The 22,508-nt window shown below is 39.3% G+C and overlaps 1 protein-coding gene across 4 annotated transcripts in view; it reads right to left on the bottom strand.

Moving 5' to 3' along the window:
* The window catches only part of klf12a (Kruppel like factor 12a), a 25,743-nt gene continuing 3,235 nt past the window's right edge, over window positions 1–22,508 (bottom strand). The window contains exons 2-7 of one of the 4 annotated variants that reach the window (XM_084402075.1): window positions 18,193–18,356; window positions 13,059–13,140; window positions 9,966–10,533; window positions 5,070–5,208; window positions 677–834; window positions 1–587 (exon numbers count right to left, since the gene is read on the bottom strand). In XM_084402075.1, the coding sequence (XP_084258201.1) occupies window positions 394–587; window positions 677–834; window positions 5,070–5,208; window positions 9,966–10,533; window positions 13,059–13,140; window positions 18,193–18,194 (1,143 nt within the window). In that variant the 5' untranslated portion in view covers window positions 18,195–18,356 and the 3' untranslated portion in view covers window positions 1–393. Of the gene's footprint in view, window positions 588–676; window positions 835–5,069; window positions 5,209–9,965; window positions 10,534–13,058; window positions 13,141–18,192; window positions 18,357–21,888; window positions 22,095–22,508 lie in introns of those variants that run through there. The other 3 variants (XM_084402077.1, XM_084402078.1, XM_084402076.1) reach the window with 3 other exon arrangements.

The raw sequence follows: 22,508 nt of genomic DNA, 5'->3' as shown, positions 1-22,508 counted from the left end.
GCAAAACCAAATCTTGCACAGAATGGACTTGGGCTACTCTGCAATGCTTTTTAGACAAAAATAAGTATTACAAAATGAATCCTAAATATGTTTGAGACTTTTGTGAAATGAAAAACTGCAATTCCATGAGGCTTCCAATGAGTAAACCTGAAGGCAAACCTGAAGGTTTGGAGAATCAAATACATTTAACAGCAAATGGCTTTTAATAGTTCATTAGTAAAAGACTCCATGAATAAACCTCACATAAAAGTGCAGAAGATAAACAATATGAGGGAAGGCAGATCTCTTTCACCTCATTATTGTTGTGCGGGGAATCATTTCAGACCTTCTGCATGCGACACTGACAGATAGAGACCCGCTCCGTCTGCTTACATTGTCCATCAAGTGTCTTTTTCACACTATGCATGTCTGTGGGACGTGTCTGCGGCGGTGGAGGGCGAGGTGGTCCGAGCGGGAGAAGCTGCGGTCACAGTCGCTGCATTTGAATGGTTTAACACCGGTGTGTTTGCGGTAATGCCGTGTCAGCTCGTCAGAGCGAGCGAACTTCCATGTGCAGTTATCCCACGTGCACTTGTACGGCTTTTCACCTGAGAGAGAAAATATGGAAATATCAATAAAAGACCGGACTTTTTATGGAACAGGAATAGAACGTTTTTAAAAAACATGATAGGCTCACCCGTGTGTGTGCGTCTGTGGGCTTTAAGATGAGAGCTCTTGGTGTAAACCTTATTACAGCCCTCAAACTCACACCTGTGAATGCGTCTTCTCTTGGAGTCGGGCGACTCTGAAGGCCTGGGCCTCCGAAGACTCTCAATACTGAACGGCAACAGGGAACTGCAATGACAGCATATGATTTCTAACGTTATTTTCTTTTGAAGACAGTTTTGTTAAGCATGAAAATGGTAGTCTGTTGTAGTTTTTAATGCGGGATGACAGGGAGAAATAATACATTATTCATAGGCTACTGTACAATTAGTTATTTAAGTCGGTCCCATTTTATATTAAGTGTCTTTCCCCCGGTTTCACAGACAAGACTTAAGCCTAGTCCCAGACTAAACTACATGTTTGAACTATTTTAACTGAAAGCATCTTGCACTGACATATCTTAAAATATGTCCTTTACACCTTAAGTTGAGAGCTGTAGTTCAGACCACACAACTTTGCAATGCTGTTTGTGAATGTTCGTTGGAACTGTGGTTTCGGGAAACACTGACTCGTTGAACTATGCTTATAACGACGGAACTTGCGACCATAGTTTCCTAACAAACGCACCCCTGAAAAGTCTTTAACCATAAATGTAAGGCTTTAAATGGCCACTTGAGGGAGCTATAAAGGAATCAATGGACGGCAAATGGACAACATCAGACATTTTCTAAATGTCTATTTAACGTCTGACAGGAAACCTCCTAGTGACGTACTGCAGATGAGCAAACACTAAAAAAATACGTCTTACAGATGTGAACATCTCTGAGATGTACGTGTGCTGTCAGGGTGGTTTCATTTTTTCAATGTTAAATGATTTCTCAGTTCCCAGCTTAATATGTTCAGTTTGGTGGCGCTAGTGGTTTAGAAATGACACTATTATTATTATTTACATAATAATATTTTCTCAGTTAATGATTAAAGGAGAATATTAATTGTTTATTTGATGAAAACCAATGCTTTTACTGTGTTAATATATTTAGTGTCAGGGAAATTCCCATCTTGAAATTGATTTAAATATATATATATCTATAAATTTGATTTTTCACTGGAAATGTTTTCTGTGTGGCAGCAGAGGCATTTTCACCCCCCCCGCAGAGCCACTTCCTGTTTCTTTTGGGCTACAGGAGTGCAGTGTGTGTGTGTGCATATTCATGTGCAGGATGGGGGGCATTGGGGGGGCACCTGTAGCCTTTGGCACACTCCATCACTTTTGGGGCCCCAAAGAGGAAAAGAAAGAAAGAAAACATCCTAGATCTTTTCTCCTCCATTAAACAATATCTACATTTTTTCAAACACTGTCACTATTTTCCACATTCCATCGTGTGGAATTTTTAGTCGTCCGAGGAACTCCATCTAGAGTGTTTTACAGTTAGAATCAACTGTTAGATTGTTGTCAATAAGAGAAGCAGGGAGGGAAACAGCAGCTGCCATCAGAATAAACTCAGCACAGCCATTTATGTTCCGTCTTTTGTTTAGATGTTTCCCAGTGGAGAACACCAGAGGGGCTTTCCAGTGGTGGTGACGTGCAGGCCAGCATCGCTATCTGGGGATCAGTTTATCAGAAAAATAAAGGTAAGAATGAAGTCCATTCATTATTGACTAGCTGACCACGGGTCAAGGAATATATAAACCTGCATCGGCTCCTGCACCTGTGTCCACAACACGTTCAACCTGAAGCATGCACTCCCTCTGAGACTGAGATCACTTCCTGAAGCTCAACTGGTTAAACAAGGTCATGTGTTTGATTTTCAGGGAACGCAAGATGGCAAAATGTTTACCCTGAATACGCCATCTGACAAATATACTGTAAAAAGTGATCAGCTGACTTGTGGAACTGTCAAGTTCACCTTTCAACTTTTTTTTTTTTTTTTAGTTAAGTCAACTGATCACTTTTTGCAGTATATTTGTCAGATGGCGTATTCAGGGTAAACATTTTGCCATCTTGCGTTCCCTGAAAATCAAACACATGACCTTGTTTAACCAGTTGAGCTTCAGTACATTTTAAATATTTAAACCTAATTATAATAACAAAATTAATATCACAATAATTAAGGAAAAAACATTAGCGGATTTATTTATGAATAGTTTTTCCCAATTGAATGTGTCTTAAGATATCTCCAGGGTGGTCTTTGTCAGATTTCAAATGTTGCCATCAAACTGTATAGAAACTATATACAAACACTACATGAATCACTGGATCAAATTCGTATTGATTGAAGAACCAACAGGTCAAATCAGCAACTCTCTCTCACACATTCTCTTTCACAGTAATATTCACTCCTGCACCTTGCTATAAATCATACTGGCACCTTTGTCCTTCCCAGACACATTTAGACAATACAGCCTTTTTTGCCTCTGTCCCTACTTGCAGTCACAGGGAGAAGTTTCTTATAAATAAGCTATATATTTTTGTAGCTATAGCTCGCAAACAAAAAGTATAGGTGCCACATACAACTGTCTATTCAATTCTTCATTAAATAATTATGGTATTTTAAAGGTTCCTAATTTTGTTTGGGAGATTTCCTACACTAGGGCCCCAGGTTTATATGCACCCAAGATCATTTTTTAATCATAATATACATCGCAGCATCACCTCTTTTCTCACAATGTCTGAAACGATTTGATAATGGATCCTTTCTGAGAGCCTAATTTGCTCTGATTGGTCAGATGGCCCAGTCTGTTGTGGTCATGGTGTACAATAACAAAGTAATACTTTGTTACTGTACTTGAGTACCATTTGTACTACGTATACTTTTACTCCTTTCGTTACATTTGCAGCTAAAAAGTGAAATAAATAAATAATGGAAAGCAATCTTTGCTGATCGGTCATCGCAATATCCAGTTCACAAATTAATCTTTGATCAGTTCAGTTCCTTTGAATTTGACGAACTGATTCGCAAAGAGGAGTGAATGATTCGTTTTGCAAATCTTTTGGGAGACAATAACTTGTCATGCACTTTGATCTTTGAAACTCTGCAGACCTTTTACATTCACAAACAGCTATATAAACCATTATATGAAACGCAATATCTATGTCAATATACACTCACCTAAAGGATTATTAGGAACACCTGTTCAATTTCTCATTAATGCAATTATCTAATCAACCAATCACATGGCAGTTGCTTCAATGCATTTAGGGGTGTGGTCCTGGTCAAGACAATCTCCTGAACTCCAAACTGAATGTCAGAATGGGAAAGAAAGGTGATTTAAGCAATTTTGAGCGTGGCATGGTTGTTGGTGCCAGACGGGCCGGTCTGAGTATTTCACAATCTGCTCAGTTACTGGGATTTTCACGCACAACCATTTCTAGGGTTTACAAAGAATGGTGTGAAAAGGGAAAAACATCCAGTATGCGGCAGTCCTGTGGGCGAAAATGCCTTGTTGATGCTAGAGGTCAGAGGAGAATGGGCCGACTGATTCAAGCTGATAGAAGAGCAACTTTGACTGAAATAACCACTCATTACAACCGAGGTATGCAGCAAAGCATTTGTGAAGCCACAACACGCACAACCTTGAGGCGGATGGGCTACAACAGCAGAAGACCCCACCGGGTACCACTCATCTCCACTACAAATAGGAAAAAGAGGCTACAATTTGCACGAGCTCACCAAAATTGGACAGTTGAAGACTGGAAAAATGTTGCCTGGTCTGATGAGTCTCGATTTCTGTTGAGACATTCAGATGGTAGAGTCAGAATTTGGCGTAAACAGAATGAGAACATGGATCCATCATACCTTGTTACCACTGTGCAGGCTGGTGGTGGTGGTGTAATGGTGTGGGGGATGTTTTCTTGGCACACTTTAGGCCCCTTAGTGCCAATTGGGCATCGTTTAAATGCCACGGCCTACCTGAGCATTGTTTCTGACCATGTCCATCCCTTTATGACCACCATGTACCCATCCTCTGATGGCTACTTCCAGCAGGATAATGCACCATGTCACAAAGCTCGAATCATTTCAAATTGGTTTCTTGAACATGACAATGAGTTCACTGTACTAAAATGGCCCCCACAGTCACCAGATCTCAACCCAATAGAGCATCTTTGGGATGTGGTGGAACGGGAGCTTTGTGCCCCCAAAGCTTTTGTATCCCACAAATCTCCATCAACTGCAAGATGCTATCCTATCAATATGGGCCAACATTTCTAAAGAATGCTTTCAGCACCTTGTTGAATCAATGCCACGTAGAATTAAGGCAGTTCTGAAGGCGAAAGGGGGTCAAACACAGTATTAGTATGGTGTTCCTAATAATCCTTTAGGTGAGTTTATATCTATATGTGTGTGTGTGTGTGTGTAAAGAAAGATAGGTAGGTTGTAAACTAGATTATAAATACTGCTGATTAATAAAAATGGTGTCTTTACTCTTGGACAGCGCGGGTGATGGTCAGGGCACTGGATCCTGTTTCATTCACACTCTCCAAGGTCACGTTGGGCAGGTCATCATCCTCGCTGTCACTCAAAGATCGCCGTGGTGACAGTCCATCTGCGATTCGGTGTGTGACTGGATAAAAACAGAAGTTTGGTGCAGTTGAATTTACAGTATGCACATATGATTAAATAATTCCACAACTTACAATCAGGATACTGCAGTCCAAACAAACCCAGTGTTGATTTTCTGTACTTGATTCAGAGTTTGTACATGGATTACTGTAGCATAATTCATATTGTATGTGACCTCTGAAATGCTGGTGTTTGATGAGAAATTATTCAGTTGTGTGGACACTGACTCTACAGTTTGATTCTATGTCCGTAGCACAATAGACACAATAAGCCAAACTAAGATTCTAATTTAATGGCACTTTGATTAATGTTCGAATAAAAGCTTTGATAGACAGCAGAGAATTTCCTTAAAGGATGGACACAGCCTAGAAATCTAGACGCACCCCACCGGCAGCAAATTTGATTTAGCAGCCAGTGTAGTCTAGCAACTCTCCGTTGGCTTGCGAGCTGGAAAAACCAAACTCTAGTCAGGCCAATCACATCGTGTATAGAGTCGGTGGGCGGGCTTAACATGATGACGGCAGAGTTGCGGCGGTTCTGCGTGATGGCTGCCGCTGCTGGCGAACAGCGGTCTTTCGAATCGGCTTTGGCCGCGACTCTGGAGGACTTGGAGTTAAGCTTTTCTTTGAGAGAAGAACAAAGAACGGCACTTAAGTCATTATTAAAAAAGGAAGATGTGTTCGGAGTTTTGCCGACCGGATAGGGCAAAAGTTGAATCTATCAACTAGCTCCGCTGGTGGGAAAACGCTCTGGTTGGTTGTAGCGCTGTCCTATTGCGTGCAGAGGGAATTTGAAAGACAACCATTTATCCTGCCCCTCGGACTGAGCCCTGCCAATGGTGTGTTCCCAGACCCAACATCTTGATGTGGGTCTGGCTTGCCAGGCTAGGATGGACAGTGTTTTAAAAGAAACTTCACAGATTTTCTTTCATAGAGACCAATAAAATCACCATTAAAATAGTACATATGAAGTTATCTGTAGTCATAAAATACCTTTGTGTGATAAACAGATCAAAATGTAAAGGACATTTAAAGGAAATTTAAAACTATTTAAAAAAAAAACTGTTAATTGAAATATAGCTGAAATGTGACATTTAAGTTTAAATTTAATTGACATCAGTGTAGGTATTGTAAACTAAAACTATTCAAAATATTTTTTATTAATTGAAATAAAGCTGAACTATATATATTAGATAAAAAACTTAAACACAAATTATGTTGCCTTGACAACTAAACTGAAATAAAATAAGTTGAAGTACTAAAAATGACTAAACCTGAAATAAAAAAGCTAAATGGAAAAAAAGACTAAAGCACATAACAAAATTAATTAAAATTATAATGATAACTAAAAATATAATAACATTTATTAAAAATATTATTAATAGTATATAAGAATGGTAAAATAACACTGATTTACATTTGATTATCCACTGATAATATCAACCTCTGCTGTGTAACCTGAGCAGGTTTGATGTTTTGATGCTCACTTATGAGAATCTCAAGAATGAAAAATGACAAAATGACATGCAAATGAGTAAATAATGACAACATTGTACTTTCTGATTGAGCTCAACTGTTCCAAGCACAACCGAATGACAGTATAGTTCACTCTATTCCTATAATAAGAGAGCTGGGCATGTTTGTATTGTTGTTGTTTGGTTGTAATAGCAATTCCAAAGGTCTCTGTTGTCTTCGTGTCATTCCATGTCCTGTCTTGTTGCCATGGATACTTCATGAGAGACTGCAGAGCATAAGGGCACGGACCCTCAAGATAGGGGGCTGGTCTCTGTGTGTGAATCGTGAATGTTTTTAATGAACTGAAATTGGATCATCAAAGTGTGAACTGCACAGGCCTAATTATGTGTCAACCTGCTTGTTTGCACACACACTGTGGGCTTCTGATGTAGATAAATGCTCCTCTCTGACTGGTCAGTATATAGCAAAAGGTGCTCTAAGACACACACACATTTAAAAATGAATACAGAGACTTATATGACATAGGACATCTCTAACGTCTATCTATGCCTCCGCCCCAGAGGAAAACAGGATGAAAACAAAAGAGAAGAAAGAATGAATGGAAATACTTCCTAGCCACAGAGCCCATTAAAAACAGCTTTGTTGCCCAGAGGCAAGCTTTCCTAGAAAAAGGGTTTGAGTATGAGCTTGTGTGTGTGTGTGTGTGTGTGTGTGTGTGAGAGAGAGAGAGAGCGAGAGAGAGAGAGATAGCTGGGGGTATTTAAGTGACTTGCTATATAATTAATCAAACTGATATTAAATTTAGAACATATTGCAAATATATATATATATATGTATATTTTCTAATATATATTCTTTTGTGTGTGTGTGTGTCTTTATTGCAGATGCTATTGTGTTTCTGCATACGCTTTGTCACTAATAAACCCAAGTGCCCTCGTTTAGCTAAGCAAAGTTTTTCCCATCGCATCTACTTCCTGCGGGGATTTAGCGGCCGCCTGTTTTGAGGAATATAAAGAGCCGAGCACAATGGAGCTGCACTCAAAAGAGCTGAGCCTGTCTAACACACAGCCGGGCTCTGGCTTCTGTCACTGACCCTGCCAGCAACACGGAAACTCGAAGAGAGGCTTTTAAACGCAGTGCTTTGCACCTACGGAGGAGGAGAGAGGAAAGTGGTGAAAGGAGGAGAATGAAAGTCTTTGCAGAAGGATGGATTTCTTAACCTTCACCCACCGCTTTTCTATGTCTGTCAAATACATGATGTCAAGGGTCGGGTCGCTTGCTGGTGTACCTGATGAGTTTTGGATAAATTACTTCAAATGCAGTTTAAAAACAATAAAAAGAAAGCACAGGCTTTTGTATCGGGTTGTTATGTTTAAACACTAAATATAATGGTTGAATATGAAAAAAAGCAGTGAAATTACAAGAGGAAGTCGGAAATTCGACGTCATTAATATTGACATTGACACAATTTATACTTCTGCGTCGAACTCACGCCGTAGCTACGTTGTAGGCTGTGTGTAGCACGCGTACCCTTCGGCGTACCCTGACGTGCACCTCTCCAAAAATGTAACAGCGCGTCAACTCTACGCGGACGCAAGCGTTGTGATTGGACTGCTAGGACCGCTCCCTCGGGTTTCACATGCTCCCTCTGCATGTGTGATTGCGCGCCAACGCGGACAACGACGCAGAAGTATAAATGAAAACCAACGCGTTGTCTACAGCGTAGAGGCTCCGGCGTAGGTCCGACGCAGAAGTATAAATCAGCCTTAACACAAAGGAAAAATGTGTTACGGATGATTTCTGCAGATATTGTGATTTTTTTGTGTGTTTTTCTTAAAAGAAACTTTGGCTGCATGTTGTCTGTATTTAACAGAAAAAAACTCAACAAAATCACAGAAGGTCTATTTCATAAATAACGACAAGCACTATTTGAATACTTTTTTCACCTTTCTTAAAACATCCACTTTGCTATTCTACTATTCCTTTTGTTTGTTTCCAACCTAAATGTTTTGCTTTTAGACGATCTTTCAAAACATAATTTTGTACATGCGGTTTACAGCAGAGATTGATCCGACTCAAAGTGTTATTTTAGTATCATTGATACTGTTGTGGGTTTTATTAATATTTTGAATTGGTTATTATTTTTGAGTTTTCCTTTTTCATTTTAAATTTGTTAAAAGTTTTAGTTGTGCTTTTTGTAATCTTTATGTCTAGTTTTTATACATTTTTACATCAGGTTAAACTAAATAAAAATGAGAAACACCTTTTTTTTCATATGCTGGGAATTTCCCAAAATAGGAGGTTTGTCCAGAAAGGCGCCAAATAAATAAAATGTATTATTATTATGTTTGTGTCACAGACAGTTCAGTAAGTTTGACAGACAAATTGATGTAACAACAGGGGACTTTTCAGCTCAGTAATTGAATTGGCTAACAGCTTGAGGCTGTCTACATGTCTGCGACAAAGCGACAGTTGCAAATTCATTTGTTCTTCGTGCCTGATTTTGCCATGTTGTGTCGCACCTCGTCGCATCCAACGTAGACAGCATCACTGATTATAATGGATGCGGTGGTTATGCGGAGGGTATGCAGGGTTTGAAATTAACTTTTTCACTCATCGGCCAATTTTGCTACAAAATTTTTAAGTTACCGGCCATTCAGAACTTCTACTAGCCAAAAAAAAAAGAAAAAGAGAAGAAATAAACCAGATTAACTGCATCACAGCAATATATATATATATATATATATATATATATATATGCAAACAAAATTCTGTCATCCAGCCTTTCCTCCCTTCCTCTTTTATTTCATCCTCATCACCATAAATGTATGTTAGGTGGACAGATCAATACAGGATGTTGGAAAATAAAATGTCTTTTCTGTGAACCAAATGCTTTTTTAATCTTCGCTATTGCTTCAATGCAAATGAACAAGCGCGCCGTTATTTGTTGCATAGTGACGTGCATGTTCAAGTAAGCCAGATATGCGCAGATTTCGCAATACGCTGTATTCAATATATCATGATGACTCACGAGTTGAGTATTTGCGTTAAATCTGCACAGATTTGGCTTACACAAACTTCCCCAGCCAAGTGACTAAACAATATAATAAGTAACACGCCAAATTGGCAAGTGATTTGACAGCGTTACCCGCCACAGTTGATTTTTACCCGCATTCGGCGGGTTGGCGGGTGTTAATTTCAAACCCTGGTTCTATGTGCTTTTGTCTTTTGGTGTAGACACGGTGTAAGACATTCAAGCAGCGCTTAGATACTTATGTCTCACCTTTCCTGTGCATCCTGTTTTCCTCTAGCAGCGGCATCATGAGCCTGCTGTTGCCCAGCGATCTCACCCCAGTGTAGATCAGTGGCATGGGCTGCATCACCACCGGCACCCGTCGTGGGTGGAGGTGGACCGGGCTGGAGCAAGGAGGCATCAGCTGCGGTATGTGCAAAAACGACTGCCCCCGGAGACTCCTGGATGGGGGAGATGCCACCACTGGGCCAGAGCAGGACGGAGACATCTTCAAACGAGGAACCGGGGTTATCACTGAAGTGGAGGAAGATGAAGGCATGGATAATGATGACGGTGATGAAGATGACAGAGACTTGCTGGAAGGAGGGGACCGTGGACAGAATCGTATTGACGATGAGGACGAGGACGAGGGAGACGAGGATAAAGATGACGGTGCTGAAAGTGACGGGGAGGTTCTGGCTCTGTTGGTGGACAGGTCCACTGGCTCTGTTTGCGTCTGGAAGGGGTCGGACAGGAATCGTCTGTCATCTGACTGTGTCCGAAATCTGCGGTTCAACACCAGCACGCCCATCTCTGTATAGTCATGGATCACAGGAGACTGAGAGGAAAGAGACAGATGGAAATCAGTTAACTGTTAATTGCTTTTGAAACAGAAAATTGAGCTCATGTGTTTTAGAGGAATATTTAAAGCTTTAAAGAAACTCATTTAAAAATGAAAACTTTCCCATCATTTACTCATCCTGATACAAACATGTATGACACAACATAACAAAGAAGAAAGTCATAGGTTTGGGATGACATTAGAGTGATTAAGTGAAGACTGCTAAAAACATTTAGCAGACGCTTTTATCCAAAGTGACTCATATATGAGGAGAGCAATAGAAACAATCAAACCAACAATAGGGCAACAATATGCAAGTGCTGTGACCAGTCCCAGTAAGTCTAGCACAGTACACGTTGCAAGGATATAGATATATAGAATAGTATGTGTTAGCATTAACGGGCCAAGTGTTGATGAAAAAGATACATCTCAGCAGCTGAGTTAGGCAGTCAAGGTAAAGGTCAATGATGTGTATTCAGCAAGGAGACATTAAACCGATTATTACATTTATAATGTTACAAAATATTTCTATTTCAAATAAACTCTGTTCTTTTGAACTCTCTATTCATCAAATAATTCAGAAAAACACTTTATCACAGTGTATCAGCACAACTTTTTTCAACATTGATAACAGTAAGAAATGTTGCTGAGCACCAAATCAAAGAATCAAGTGATAACCAGGTGTGTCACTGACTAGAGGGCAGGATTATGTACGACATTTTTAATGACTGGTAAGGGGAGATTCTGAGTGAAATAACCTCAGATCGCTAACTTTAGGGGGGCTAATGCTTTATAAATAGGGACTAGCAAAACATACAGTATGTATTGAGAGTATTTACATTGAGCCCACTGCTCCGGGTGCGTGTTGTTCACGGTGTGTTTGTGTTCAATACTCACTGCTGTGTGTCTGCATTTGGATGGATGAAATGCAGAGCGCAAATTCTGAGTATGGGACACCATACTTGGCAACACGTCACTTATTTGTTTATTATATGAGAGGAAAACACATCACAAACATTTTTTTTTTGAAGAAGAAAAAGCCGTCTTTCAGGCATTTACTGACTCGGTTGTTATCCTAAATTAACACCAGCAAATCGCCAAAACACTCCAGTCAAACATCTCAGAAGCACTCACTCAGACTCAATGAAATCATGGACAAAAAGTGGTCTGCTGGCAGCATTATTTCTAGCCCAAAAATTTCCCTTCTGTTTTTTACTGCGGTTGACTTGGAGGCTGTTCAGCCGAAATGGAACATGTTTTGAAACTTCATCTCTACCCCATTTCTCTCTCTCTCGACATGCTTCACCTTTCCCACCTTCCTATCCCTCCCCTCCTGCACGGCCCACATCCAACCCCTCGAATGGGGGGCTACCAGTCATTATGGCTAATTTTCCGAATCCGAATAGCTTCTGGTGAGGACGGCTTTAATAGTGGGGAGCAATGCATTTCCAAGAAAAGGGGCTTGGCGTTGAGCCCACTTAAACAAGAAGCACGTTTAGGCATCTGCGCCGCCTGTTGATTTAACACACTTCAAAGATGAGCTGCGTGGGCCACGCACATCCTGCACTCGACCCGAACAACGGCACAACAATGACAACTGTTAAAACGGGTAAAACAGGGTGCAAAATGTTATGTGTGTGGGTTTAGCTGTGCATGAAAATGGAGAGAGAGCATAGGACACGGGGAGTAGGGGAAACACGTGTAAATGCTTATTTGGTCAGGCCTGAAAATCTGGCATGTATCCTGAAGACTCCAAGCATGAGACACCTTAATCTAAACCACTAGAGTAGACAGGCAATACACAGTGTGTTAAAGGCAAAGTAAAGCACAGTTACTTGGTGCAAGTAAGAAAAAGTCCTGGTATTTCACCAGTATTTTCACCATAAAGATTCTTTTAATTTCATTACAAGTAGGCACATTTGCCCCCCCATAATACCAACATATTAATATCACCGCAATGCCATAAACGATTGTCGTTGTCATGTTCTCATTATTGTATATATATATATATATAGTATAACATTCAACCTAATTCATTTGTGAGACAGTCTAACCTTCTGTTGGCCAAAACCAGTGAAATATCAACTGATTTGATAACTCAAGCTCTTGTCATATTTTATTACCATTTTCTAAACTAATAGCTTATGACTTATGTCTGAATAAATTGTAATTGTATTGCGTGTGGGTGTAAATAATTAGGAGAGTAATTGTCCTGAAATATCACATCTCAATAAAATTTTACTTCCAAGTCATCAATGTAGCCTTACTTTATCAATTAAAGCCTTAATTATGACTAAGACATTGTCTTTACAGGCTTTGTGACATTCACCCACCAGAATATGTATAAAAGTTAGTTTCGGTCCTCAAATTTGATTGGTCAAGTGGTGTTTCAAGAATGCAAATATCCTATAACGGCACTGGTTTGCATCACTCTGTTTGCCTGCGATTCAAACTGTGTGACTATGATATTGAGTGTTGGTATCCTCTGACTACACCTGTGTGGTATCGCTTTGACCTCTTACCCGTCTCTGTGACTCAGCAGGATCGATTTTAACTGGCAGGCCTGGCATCCCATCCAGCATCAACATCCTGATAGCACTGTTCCTGTGAGGCATAGCAGAAAAACAACGTTAGGTTTCAATAACTTGAAGTGTTATATCACACCGTGTTGTTCTGCAGACATTCAGCCATAGTGAGGAACAGAGAAATGAAATATGTTTGCTATAACTGTGATGACACGTCTTCTCAGCCTTAGATTTGTCTCAGATCATATAGGAGCTGTGCTTGGTGACAGTCCAACAGATAAACTGTGAGGATAATAACAGTAAACATATGTGAGAGAGCAAGCCAAATGGTTTTAATAAGCATTCATATATCATCCTTAGAAGTGTTTACTACTGCGTGAGGTATTTTACAGTCATGTTTATCAGAAACGCTGTTTCATTTCACTGTATACATGCAGTATAGAGCTGAAATGATAATAATGCCACTCTGACTCCACTGACTCAGATCAAGATCTGGGGTCTCATTTATAAAACTGTGCGTAGGATCCTTGCTAAAAGTGTACGTGCGCCCGAAAGCCAAAAATGACATACGGCAAAAATTATTCAGACCGTTCGTACGCCAGAACCTGCGCAGAATTCACTTTATAAATCCCAGTCAGCAAGATTGTGCGCACATGCGTCTCCACCCCGAAATAACCATATATGGAGCTTACAACGCCTAGTTTTACTATGCAGATCCTCATCTGCATATCATTTGCATATGATTATTCATCCACGTGATAACGTTTAACGGTACAAGACATTAGGAAAATATGAAATACGGATGTGCCGTCACAGTACATTTATAAAAATCATGTAGTAGCCTATCCTTGCCTTGTTTTTGAATACATAAATCAAATAGAGTAAAATACATTTCAGAGAAAGTTTTTCTCAATCTTTTCCACTGGCCAAATTGTATTTTTAATTGATTTATTTATATTTTTAATGGAAACAGATAGGCCTTATGCATTATTTGCACGAAACTATATTCTCAGACAATCTGGTATTATCATGATAAGCAATTATCTCTGTAGTTAAAACATTAAAACACAGCACGCCAGAGGAAAAGTGTTCAAAAACCTTGCATATTGAATATAAATAAATGTTGTAACTTCTCAGTAATGATTTCATGTTTAAGTGTTTAACTCCATTAACTTGAATGACGTATTTATTCTAAACGTTTATATCAGAAGTAAAACAGTTTAAATCATTATTTTATTTATTTAAACTGTTATTTGCGTCAGTTTCACTAAACGGCCCACAACGCGCAAATTATATTTGGTATTATCTTTCTATAATTTTATGTCTAAAAGTGAACAAAAAGACATTTAACTCCAGCTCACCATCGGTGTCGCCAAACTGCTCCATCTCCAAAACTTCGTACGCATGGGTCAGAGTTTGCGTGCAGGTGCGCAAATTTTCCCGTCAAGTTTGTTTTTATAAATCACAATTTATGCGTCGGAAGTGGCGTACGCCTCTTTCAGGGCCTGTTTTGTGCGTACGCAACAGTTATAAATGAGGCCCCTGAACAGACTTTGACTTCTGAAAAATTCTATTTCTAGGCTATAGAATTCTATGACAGTTCTATTTACATCTCTTATTGTGAGCACAGCATCTTAAAAACAATTGCCTCAAATTTGGCTATTTTAGATTATTTTAAAGTAACAGTCCTGAATTATAACATCTGGGTAGCCATTAGTTACTCAATAAGGAATGTTCTAATACATAACTTTGTACTGACATTGCCCATGTTGTCACATTCAGTTAAGATGCCATTAAACATGGGTGGTTTTAGCAAGGAAAGAAGCATTATACATCAGTGTTTACAGCAGTCGTTATACATTTAGTGTGTTCATGATTTAACGTGGTGTGTGTATTTGTGTGAACCTTGCACACACTTTTTAAATGAAAAAGTGAACTGTTCATGTACTAAATGTCAACAAATAGCTTCCAATTTCCAGACAGCAGGAAATGAGAGGTGAGAAACATTTACACTTGCACAAATGACTAGAATTCAAATGGACAAGCTGTTACTTTCACTACTAGAAAATCACCCTCTGCTAGCAAATATTAGCTCCCTGCTTCAGTAATGCCATTATAAATCTAACTGGAAGGCAATGGGCTAATTGCATGATACTCATTTTTCCCGGATCCACTGATTAAAATCTTCAATACAACTAATTCCATGAGGGTGATTTTTAACTTCTGAATTAAAATGAATTTGTAAATGTCAAAAAATGTCATGGCGATACAACTTTCCTAGTATCATATTGAAGAAAAAAATAAAAGAAAGAATAAAATTCTTAAAATAAATCCATAAAGCAGTTTGGCACAATCTCTTATTAATATATCTTATAACAATGTTTTTTTAACAAAACCACTTCACTGCTTATTAATATTTGGAAATCAAAAAAGTCAAGTCATGTGGTGAAACCAACATGGAGAAAAAAAAAAAGTAATTATCAGTAATATCAAAGAGGACCCTTATGACAAGTCTCTTCAAATAGTTGACCATTTGACTTTTTTATGACAAAACAAGGTAAGTTTGTAAGTCAGGTTGTAAAATGTCAAATTGTGAGACTCTCAAAAAACGACGAGTTTTATAATTAATGATATTTGTTTAAAGGGCACCTATTTTTTACATGGCGTTTGAACATAAATGTGTGTTGGCAGTGTGTGTACACAACCACCACCCTATAATGATAAAAATCCACCCAGTGCTTTTTCTTTAATCCCCATAAATCATTTGCAGTGTCACAGAACAACCCGTTCTCAGATTCAGGGCAATGTGACGTACTTTTGCACAAGCCCCTCCCACGACTGTTGACTGACACTGCTGTATTAGCATAGACCCGCCCTGAGTGAGCTGTACACAGTCCGCCATTGTTTCGACGCCGGAGCAGCTGTAGGCCTACACAAGAATGTCTTCTAAGGGATTGAGGTGTTTTGTTGTTGGATGTAAGAATGAACATAGCAGTCTTCATTTACTCTCGTTGTTACTCGAGGATGGATCTGTACTACCAACTGTTTGTGATCCAGCTAACAGTCTCCGGAGCGATAGGCCTAACGTTACTGATCAGTGATCACTTTATTACAGTTCATCGAGTCGTTTTACGGATATAAAGTTTACCAGTTTATTAAGCACCCACTGAAAAGGTGTGTATATATTTGTTTACTGTTAGTTGTATCGAGTGTTTTGTGTAATTCGCTGTGTATGTTGATGATAATGAAAGGGAGAGAGAGAGTTTATGGATAAGACTTCAATGCGCACTTCTTGTACTGTTTATTCAGCTCTTACAGTGATTCTATGGAGTAAAATTAACGCTTCATCTTTTGTGTGAAGTACAATAAACTTCATTGAACTCATCAGTATATTTTTGGACGGGGTCCGCTACAGCAGGCTTGTACTAATAGTTGATAAAAGCAAGATGAAAAACAAGTTATAACCGTAATTAAACTAAACTATACATGTTCTATCTCCATACAGCATATATCCTCTGGCTCTGTGGACATTATTGTCCGACCCGGGTCGAAATGAACACCGCTACTGAGAGTTTCTGTTTTGATATTATCAGATGAGATTGTCCTGCCACTGAGCGCAAGCTCGTGAGGCTCTGCCCTCTGTGCCGGGAGCAGCAGCTCATTTGCATTTAAAGGGATACACACTAAAATGGTGCGTTTTAGCCCCAAAAAGTAAAAATGTATACATGCTGTAAAAAATTATCTGTTGGGTATTTTGAGCTAAAACTTCACATACACACTCTGGGGACATCAGAGACTTATCTTACATCTTGTGAAAAGGGGCATAATAAGTGCCTTTGAAAAAAATATTTTTACTCAATTCAGTTTCAAAATGTTCATAAAATTTCATAAAACAGAGTGTACATTTTAAGAACTTGGCACATCGTGAACACTTTTATTTGTCATTTACCTTTCTCACATTTGAGCAAATTCTTAAAATAATTTGGATCCTACTGGTTACTATTCCAGTTTTATGATTTATTTATTTTTATTTTTACTAAAACTGACACTGAAGAATAGGCAGCAATGGCTCACAAACTTGCATGAAGTGCATTTGGAAATGTTGCATAAGTCTGAATCCTCCCTTGGTTATTGGAGGTCATGGTGTTAGTCCTGTCTCATAACTCTGCAACACTGATAAATTAAGGATTATATCGGGAAATCACCTGATTTCTTCCTGTTACTGCAGTGCTTGCAGATTCATTAGAGAGACTGGAAACTGCTGACTGTTTTGGCTTCTGTTGACCTGGTTAGTTTAGACCTGCCTCTCTCTGTGTGTGTGTGTGTGTGTGTGTGTGTGTGTGTGTGTGTGTGTGCGAGCGCGCGCCGTAATCCTTGGCAGACAGGAAACGGGTGGGGTCCGAAAGGCTGTGCCCACTTAAAATCCCTACTTCCAAATGCTGTGTATATCCATGTGTGCCTGGGTTTTCAAGACAGAGAACACCCAAACCCACATTAATGGCACCAATCTGAAGACACTTCACTTCCCCATGAGTGCTCTTACCAGAGAATCTCGACTTTAAAGCATTGGTGCACACCACACCCAGGTGCTGATTGACAGCACCCCACGTCACACGTGTGCATGTACAGTAACACCTCACACAACATCTTTAAGGCTTCTACGTGTTCTCGGGTAAAGCCATAAGGGCTGGTTGGACATTGTGGTATTTTATATTTCCTTTAAACTGTTCTGAGACTTGGTCTGAATTATAAGCTAAATCTGTAATGGATGCCATTACACAAAGCTTAGTGAGCTCCCTACCTAGCTTTAATGGGATTAGACTGAAGGTGCAGTCTCGACACTAAGGCTGTTCCAAAAGGTAGGCAGCAACTGAACAACCAGCTGAACATCAGCTTGGCCAGGATGGGAGGCCAGCTTGACCAGCTTAAACCAGCTAAGACCAGCCAACAAGTTTATAAATATATTTCATTCAGTACTGAAAAGTAGTTTTATCTAATGACAAATTTGTGGGTGTTATTAAAGCATTACGTCATTAGCTTAGCAACATGCTAACCTCAAAATTGAAAACGAGATCTAACAAAGCAAATCATCCTTGGTACATTTCACTCAGAAAGAAAGCAGTGACTCAACATTTTTTGTGGGGAAGTTGGCAAGTATCATCAGAATGTGACCTTGGGTCGGAGCTGCTTCCTGCCCACTGCCATGCTACTGATAACCAGGCTCAAATCTCACCAACAATGTCTCCTGTACAAACATCTTCCTCATCTCCACTCTTCCCTTTTCTCCTTCCTCCCCTGGAAAGATAACAGACACAACTGGGTCACTTTACTCACAAAACTTTGAGATACTGCTCCAACATCAGACCTCTCCTTTTTAAAATTGATCTTATTAACTATGAGCTGAAAAATTGAGCGCACTGCTCTGGATCCGTCCCCAAGATGCAGACTTCTTCTGGATTCTCCTGCTTTGTGTAATTGTCTTTTGCCAAAAAGCCCTGAGTGACTTCAGACTTTCCATTTCAACAGAGCTCATTTTCCTTGGCAGGACAACTTCTGTCGGATAGAGCCAGGACATTGTCAAACCTCCAAGAGAGAAGTGAGGGAGAGAAGAAGAGTGTGTGAGTGTGTGAGGAACTGCTGGGGAGAGGTGTGCTATTACACTATTTGAATCAACTGTGAATGCACAGCAAATTATTGACCAGACCCTTGAAGTGAAACAATGCCAGGAACAGATGTGGCCACTAATATAAACATTCCAGTCTTCTGTACCGACTCAGATCTCTGAACAATTTCATCTGAACTTGTGATGCCACTAAATATGCTCATAAATAATATTCTCTCATTCTTGGTTCCTGTTAGAATATTCTTGTTTTGTTCCAATTCATGTCTCGGTATTGAGGATATCTACTCCATCAGAGACTGAACTGTGGTAAATGTGGTCCCCAAGTGAGACATTTCTATAGATAGATAGATAATTGTCTTTATGAGTGAGTAACTGAAAAAAAAACACACACACACACAAAAAAAAACACACATGGATTCAACACCACTACTGTGTTCCTCACGATCTCTCAAATTCTGCTGTCTAATTTTGTCTAAAATGACACATTTGTGAGAAAAAATGTCATGTTGATTGGACCTGAAATTGTATCAAAATCAAACTTTTTTTATTATATTAAAAAAGTATTATGCTAAGGATCTTTCAAAACAAATGATCTGACAACGAGACGAAAACTACAACAATATTAAAACGAATAATGACAGCTTCTGAGGTTATTTTCAGAGAGCATGTCCACAATGTGATAAAAGAGACAACCAAGTAGCACTGGTTTCAGTTACGCTGGGCGGTTATCAAAAAATATCAGACTGCTGAATGGCAAAATCGACCAATCAGAATCAAGTCGTCCAGAGAGCTGTGTAATAAAATAAGCAATTGCATTCTAACGATTGTGCTATTGTTCATGTTTTTTTAACTATATATTTATATGGTTTTACTTCTGATCTATCAAGCTTGAACAGGTATATGTTGCGGACAGTCCATTAACTAGCACTACGAGAGTTGTCAATCTGTTAAAGTTTTTTTTTAGCAATTCTTAAAAGAAAAATCAAAGGTGGCCCAAACACTACACTAAATGATAGTTGGAGAATTCATTGAGTCAGTGATCGTTCAGGGACTCTTGATCAAACTGACTGACCTCTTGGCGGCCCATTTCACGCGCCTAGCGGTGATCGGTAGTTGTAAAGAGATTTTGGCATTATGGCTACAATAATAAACATTCTAGACATGATGTTGATATATGAAATCCTTGAATGCTCTTCATGGATGAAATGGCCTTCTCTCTCAGCCTCACAATCGATGCTTTGTATGAAGATTCATCTGCTCCTCGCAGTCTTTAAAGTAAATAAACACTACAGAACGTCTCCTGCAGATTCCTCAAATTTAGTTTAAAAAAAAAATCAGGCTTCTGCATATTCCACTTGCCTTCAGAGAGAACTAGGAGTGAACACGCTCACTTACACATCTGCTATTGATTTGAAGGGAGCCTGGAACCCCTCCGTTTAAATCTGTCAGTGTTAGGAGCGCATAGGTTAGTATTTACTGACCTCATGTGGGACCTACTTGCCTCTTGCCATACAGGTGACAGCGTCTGTGAGTGAATGGAAAGTCTGCCAAATGTCGATCAGGCCATCTATCAGGTATATGGGAAATGAATATAATCGAACCATGTGTCTTTTCTGTCTCACAAAAGACTAAGTCGATGAAAGTGCCAGTGCGCTCTGAAGAGTGAAAGTGTCAACAACTGTTTTTCCTGTTTCGCAAACAACTCGACTAAACCTCAAGATGCAGTCTACTTTCTTTTTCTTTTTTTCTCCCATCTTGTCTGTAATATCTTCCTCATCTGCACGGTGTGTGCTGTAAGAAGTTTTTGCAGGTTCGAGATCAGCTTTACAATGGTGAAGATCAAGACCTTACTAAGCAAGCCTGCTCCCAGATCAGGCCAAAAAAGATGACAAATGGCCTCTCGGTCACAGCTTGGACTGGTTTGCTGTGCTCTCTTCCATGAAGACAGCGGGCCAGAAACATCTGAAGCTCTCTCTCTGGTGTTCCGCTGGACAGGGTGAGACAGATGTGTGTAATTTGACTTGAACTATTGAACCGCATGCCGTCAAACTGTTTATTATCAGAGGTCTGGCACACACCAGGTTGCGCAATATCTGAAGGCCATGTTATTAGGCAATATTGTGCAATGTGTGGCGTCAACCGTGAAGAGTTTAAGAAAAATGTGCTCCTTGAAAATTAGAGCTTGAATAATAGAGGCAACCAACAAATGATTTGAACATTCCCTAATGCAGGTCAGTTGACTCAAACTAATCATAGAGTGACTGTGTGGACTTCCTGTTTTTTATTAAGAGGCAGCCTCTGAGAGAAACATTTTGGGATTGTGTCTGATCTCAATCGTAATTAATGAGCACAGCTCTAGTTGAGCTAGAGTTAATTGTGCTCAGCTGAGCAATCCATTTTGCACTTTGTACGGCGTTACATCTTGCTGTCTTCACACCTCTGATTGCTCTCAAATTTGTCAAGTATATATACAGAAGGGAATTACCTTTTCAACTGTTATGGAGAGGACAAGCATTTTCTATGCTGTGCTTGCATGGCTAGGACTGGGTGGGCGGTATAGCTAAAAATATATATCTAGATAGTTTTATGTTATATATTTTTGTTTTAGATTTCAAATAATGCTTGTATATATATATTGATATTTATTAAATTACTCTGAAGTTATTGTATTGTAACCAATTAGATATAAAATCAATGCAGGAAACTAAATACGGTAAAAAAATACTTTAAAATAATCAAGGCATGTTCTCCAATGTTTTTCACTAAATTAACACACAAAAGAATGCTGTTTAATATTATAAAATAAAATTAATAAACAACAATGTATATATGAATACTTATATATATGTATATATTTTTTATTTATTTTTTATTAATAAAACATTTTGCTGAGAAAATGTCATATTCAACCATTTTGAATAGTGACGTAAAAAACGGTTTAATCCAATTGGATAAAGAATCAATTAAATGATTAATGCAAAAGAACTGAACCAATTAAACTCTATTTAAATTGTGAGACAAGGAGAGGTCACAAAATGAACATAAAGACAAACTTTTTAGTAAATTTCATAGCCAAAATGAAAATCACAATACAATATTGGTTAGTTTTACATCACCAGGAAAGAATTGCAAATATATCGTGAATATCCAACATGTCACACTGCGGTCCAAACAACCACCCACTAAGGTGTTTGAAAGTCTTGCCTGTTTCACAGCTGGAAGAGATCTGCCCGCATTCCCAGTAGGCTGTGCGGACTCAGGGGGCAGCGATAGCCCTTCCCAGCTGTCCTCGGCATTGTGGGAAAGCCTGAGCCTCTTCTAGAGCAGTGCCAGAAAAGATTCGGCCCCTAAAGCGCAGCGTGAGTGCCAGTAACCAAGCATGCTAACTAGCGTGACTGCTAACCACCCAGAGACCAAACCTCATACAAAGAGTAAACTTACAGAAAAGAGAAAGGAAGCAGAAGGAAAGGAGGACAGGAAAGGATGTGATCGCTAGAGATTACGCAGCCCTTCCAAAACAGATAATGACCACAAAGCACTCTTTTTTTCTTTCTCACAAGCCATGAGTTTTTTACCCCTTGAACAATAATAGCCCCCTTCCCTAAGTGTTATGATGCCCCTGCTCGTAATGAGCAAGGCAGCTGTGTTTGTTTTCCAGCAGTGCATGCTCACACAGGGCTGGGTAAGAATTGTTTTTCCTTCTCTGCCCTCGGTGAGGCTGGAAAACTCACAGCTGCAACTAAAGAAAAAAGTGGAGAAAGTGAACAAGAACCAACAACTGCAGGTGAAAATCAAAGAAGAGACTGAAAGGAGAGAGAGAGAGA

This window comes from Rutilus rutilus (assembly GCF_951802725.1).
Source record: "Rutilus rutilus genome assembly, chromosome: 2".
NCBI lineage: Eukaryota > Metazoa > Chordata > Actinopteri > Cypriniformes > Leuciscidae > Rutilus > Rutilus rutilus.
Note: the sequence above shows the minus strand (reverse complement) of the source record. Positions and strands in the feature narration are given on the sequence as shown.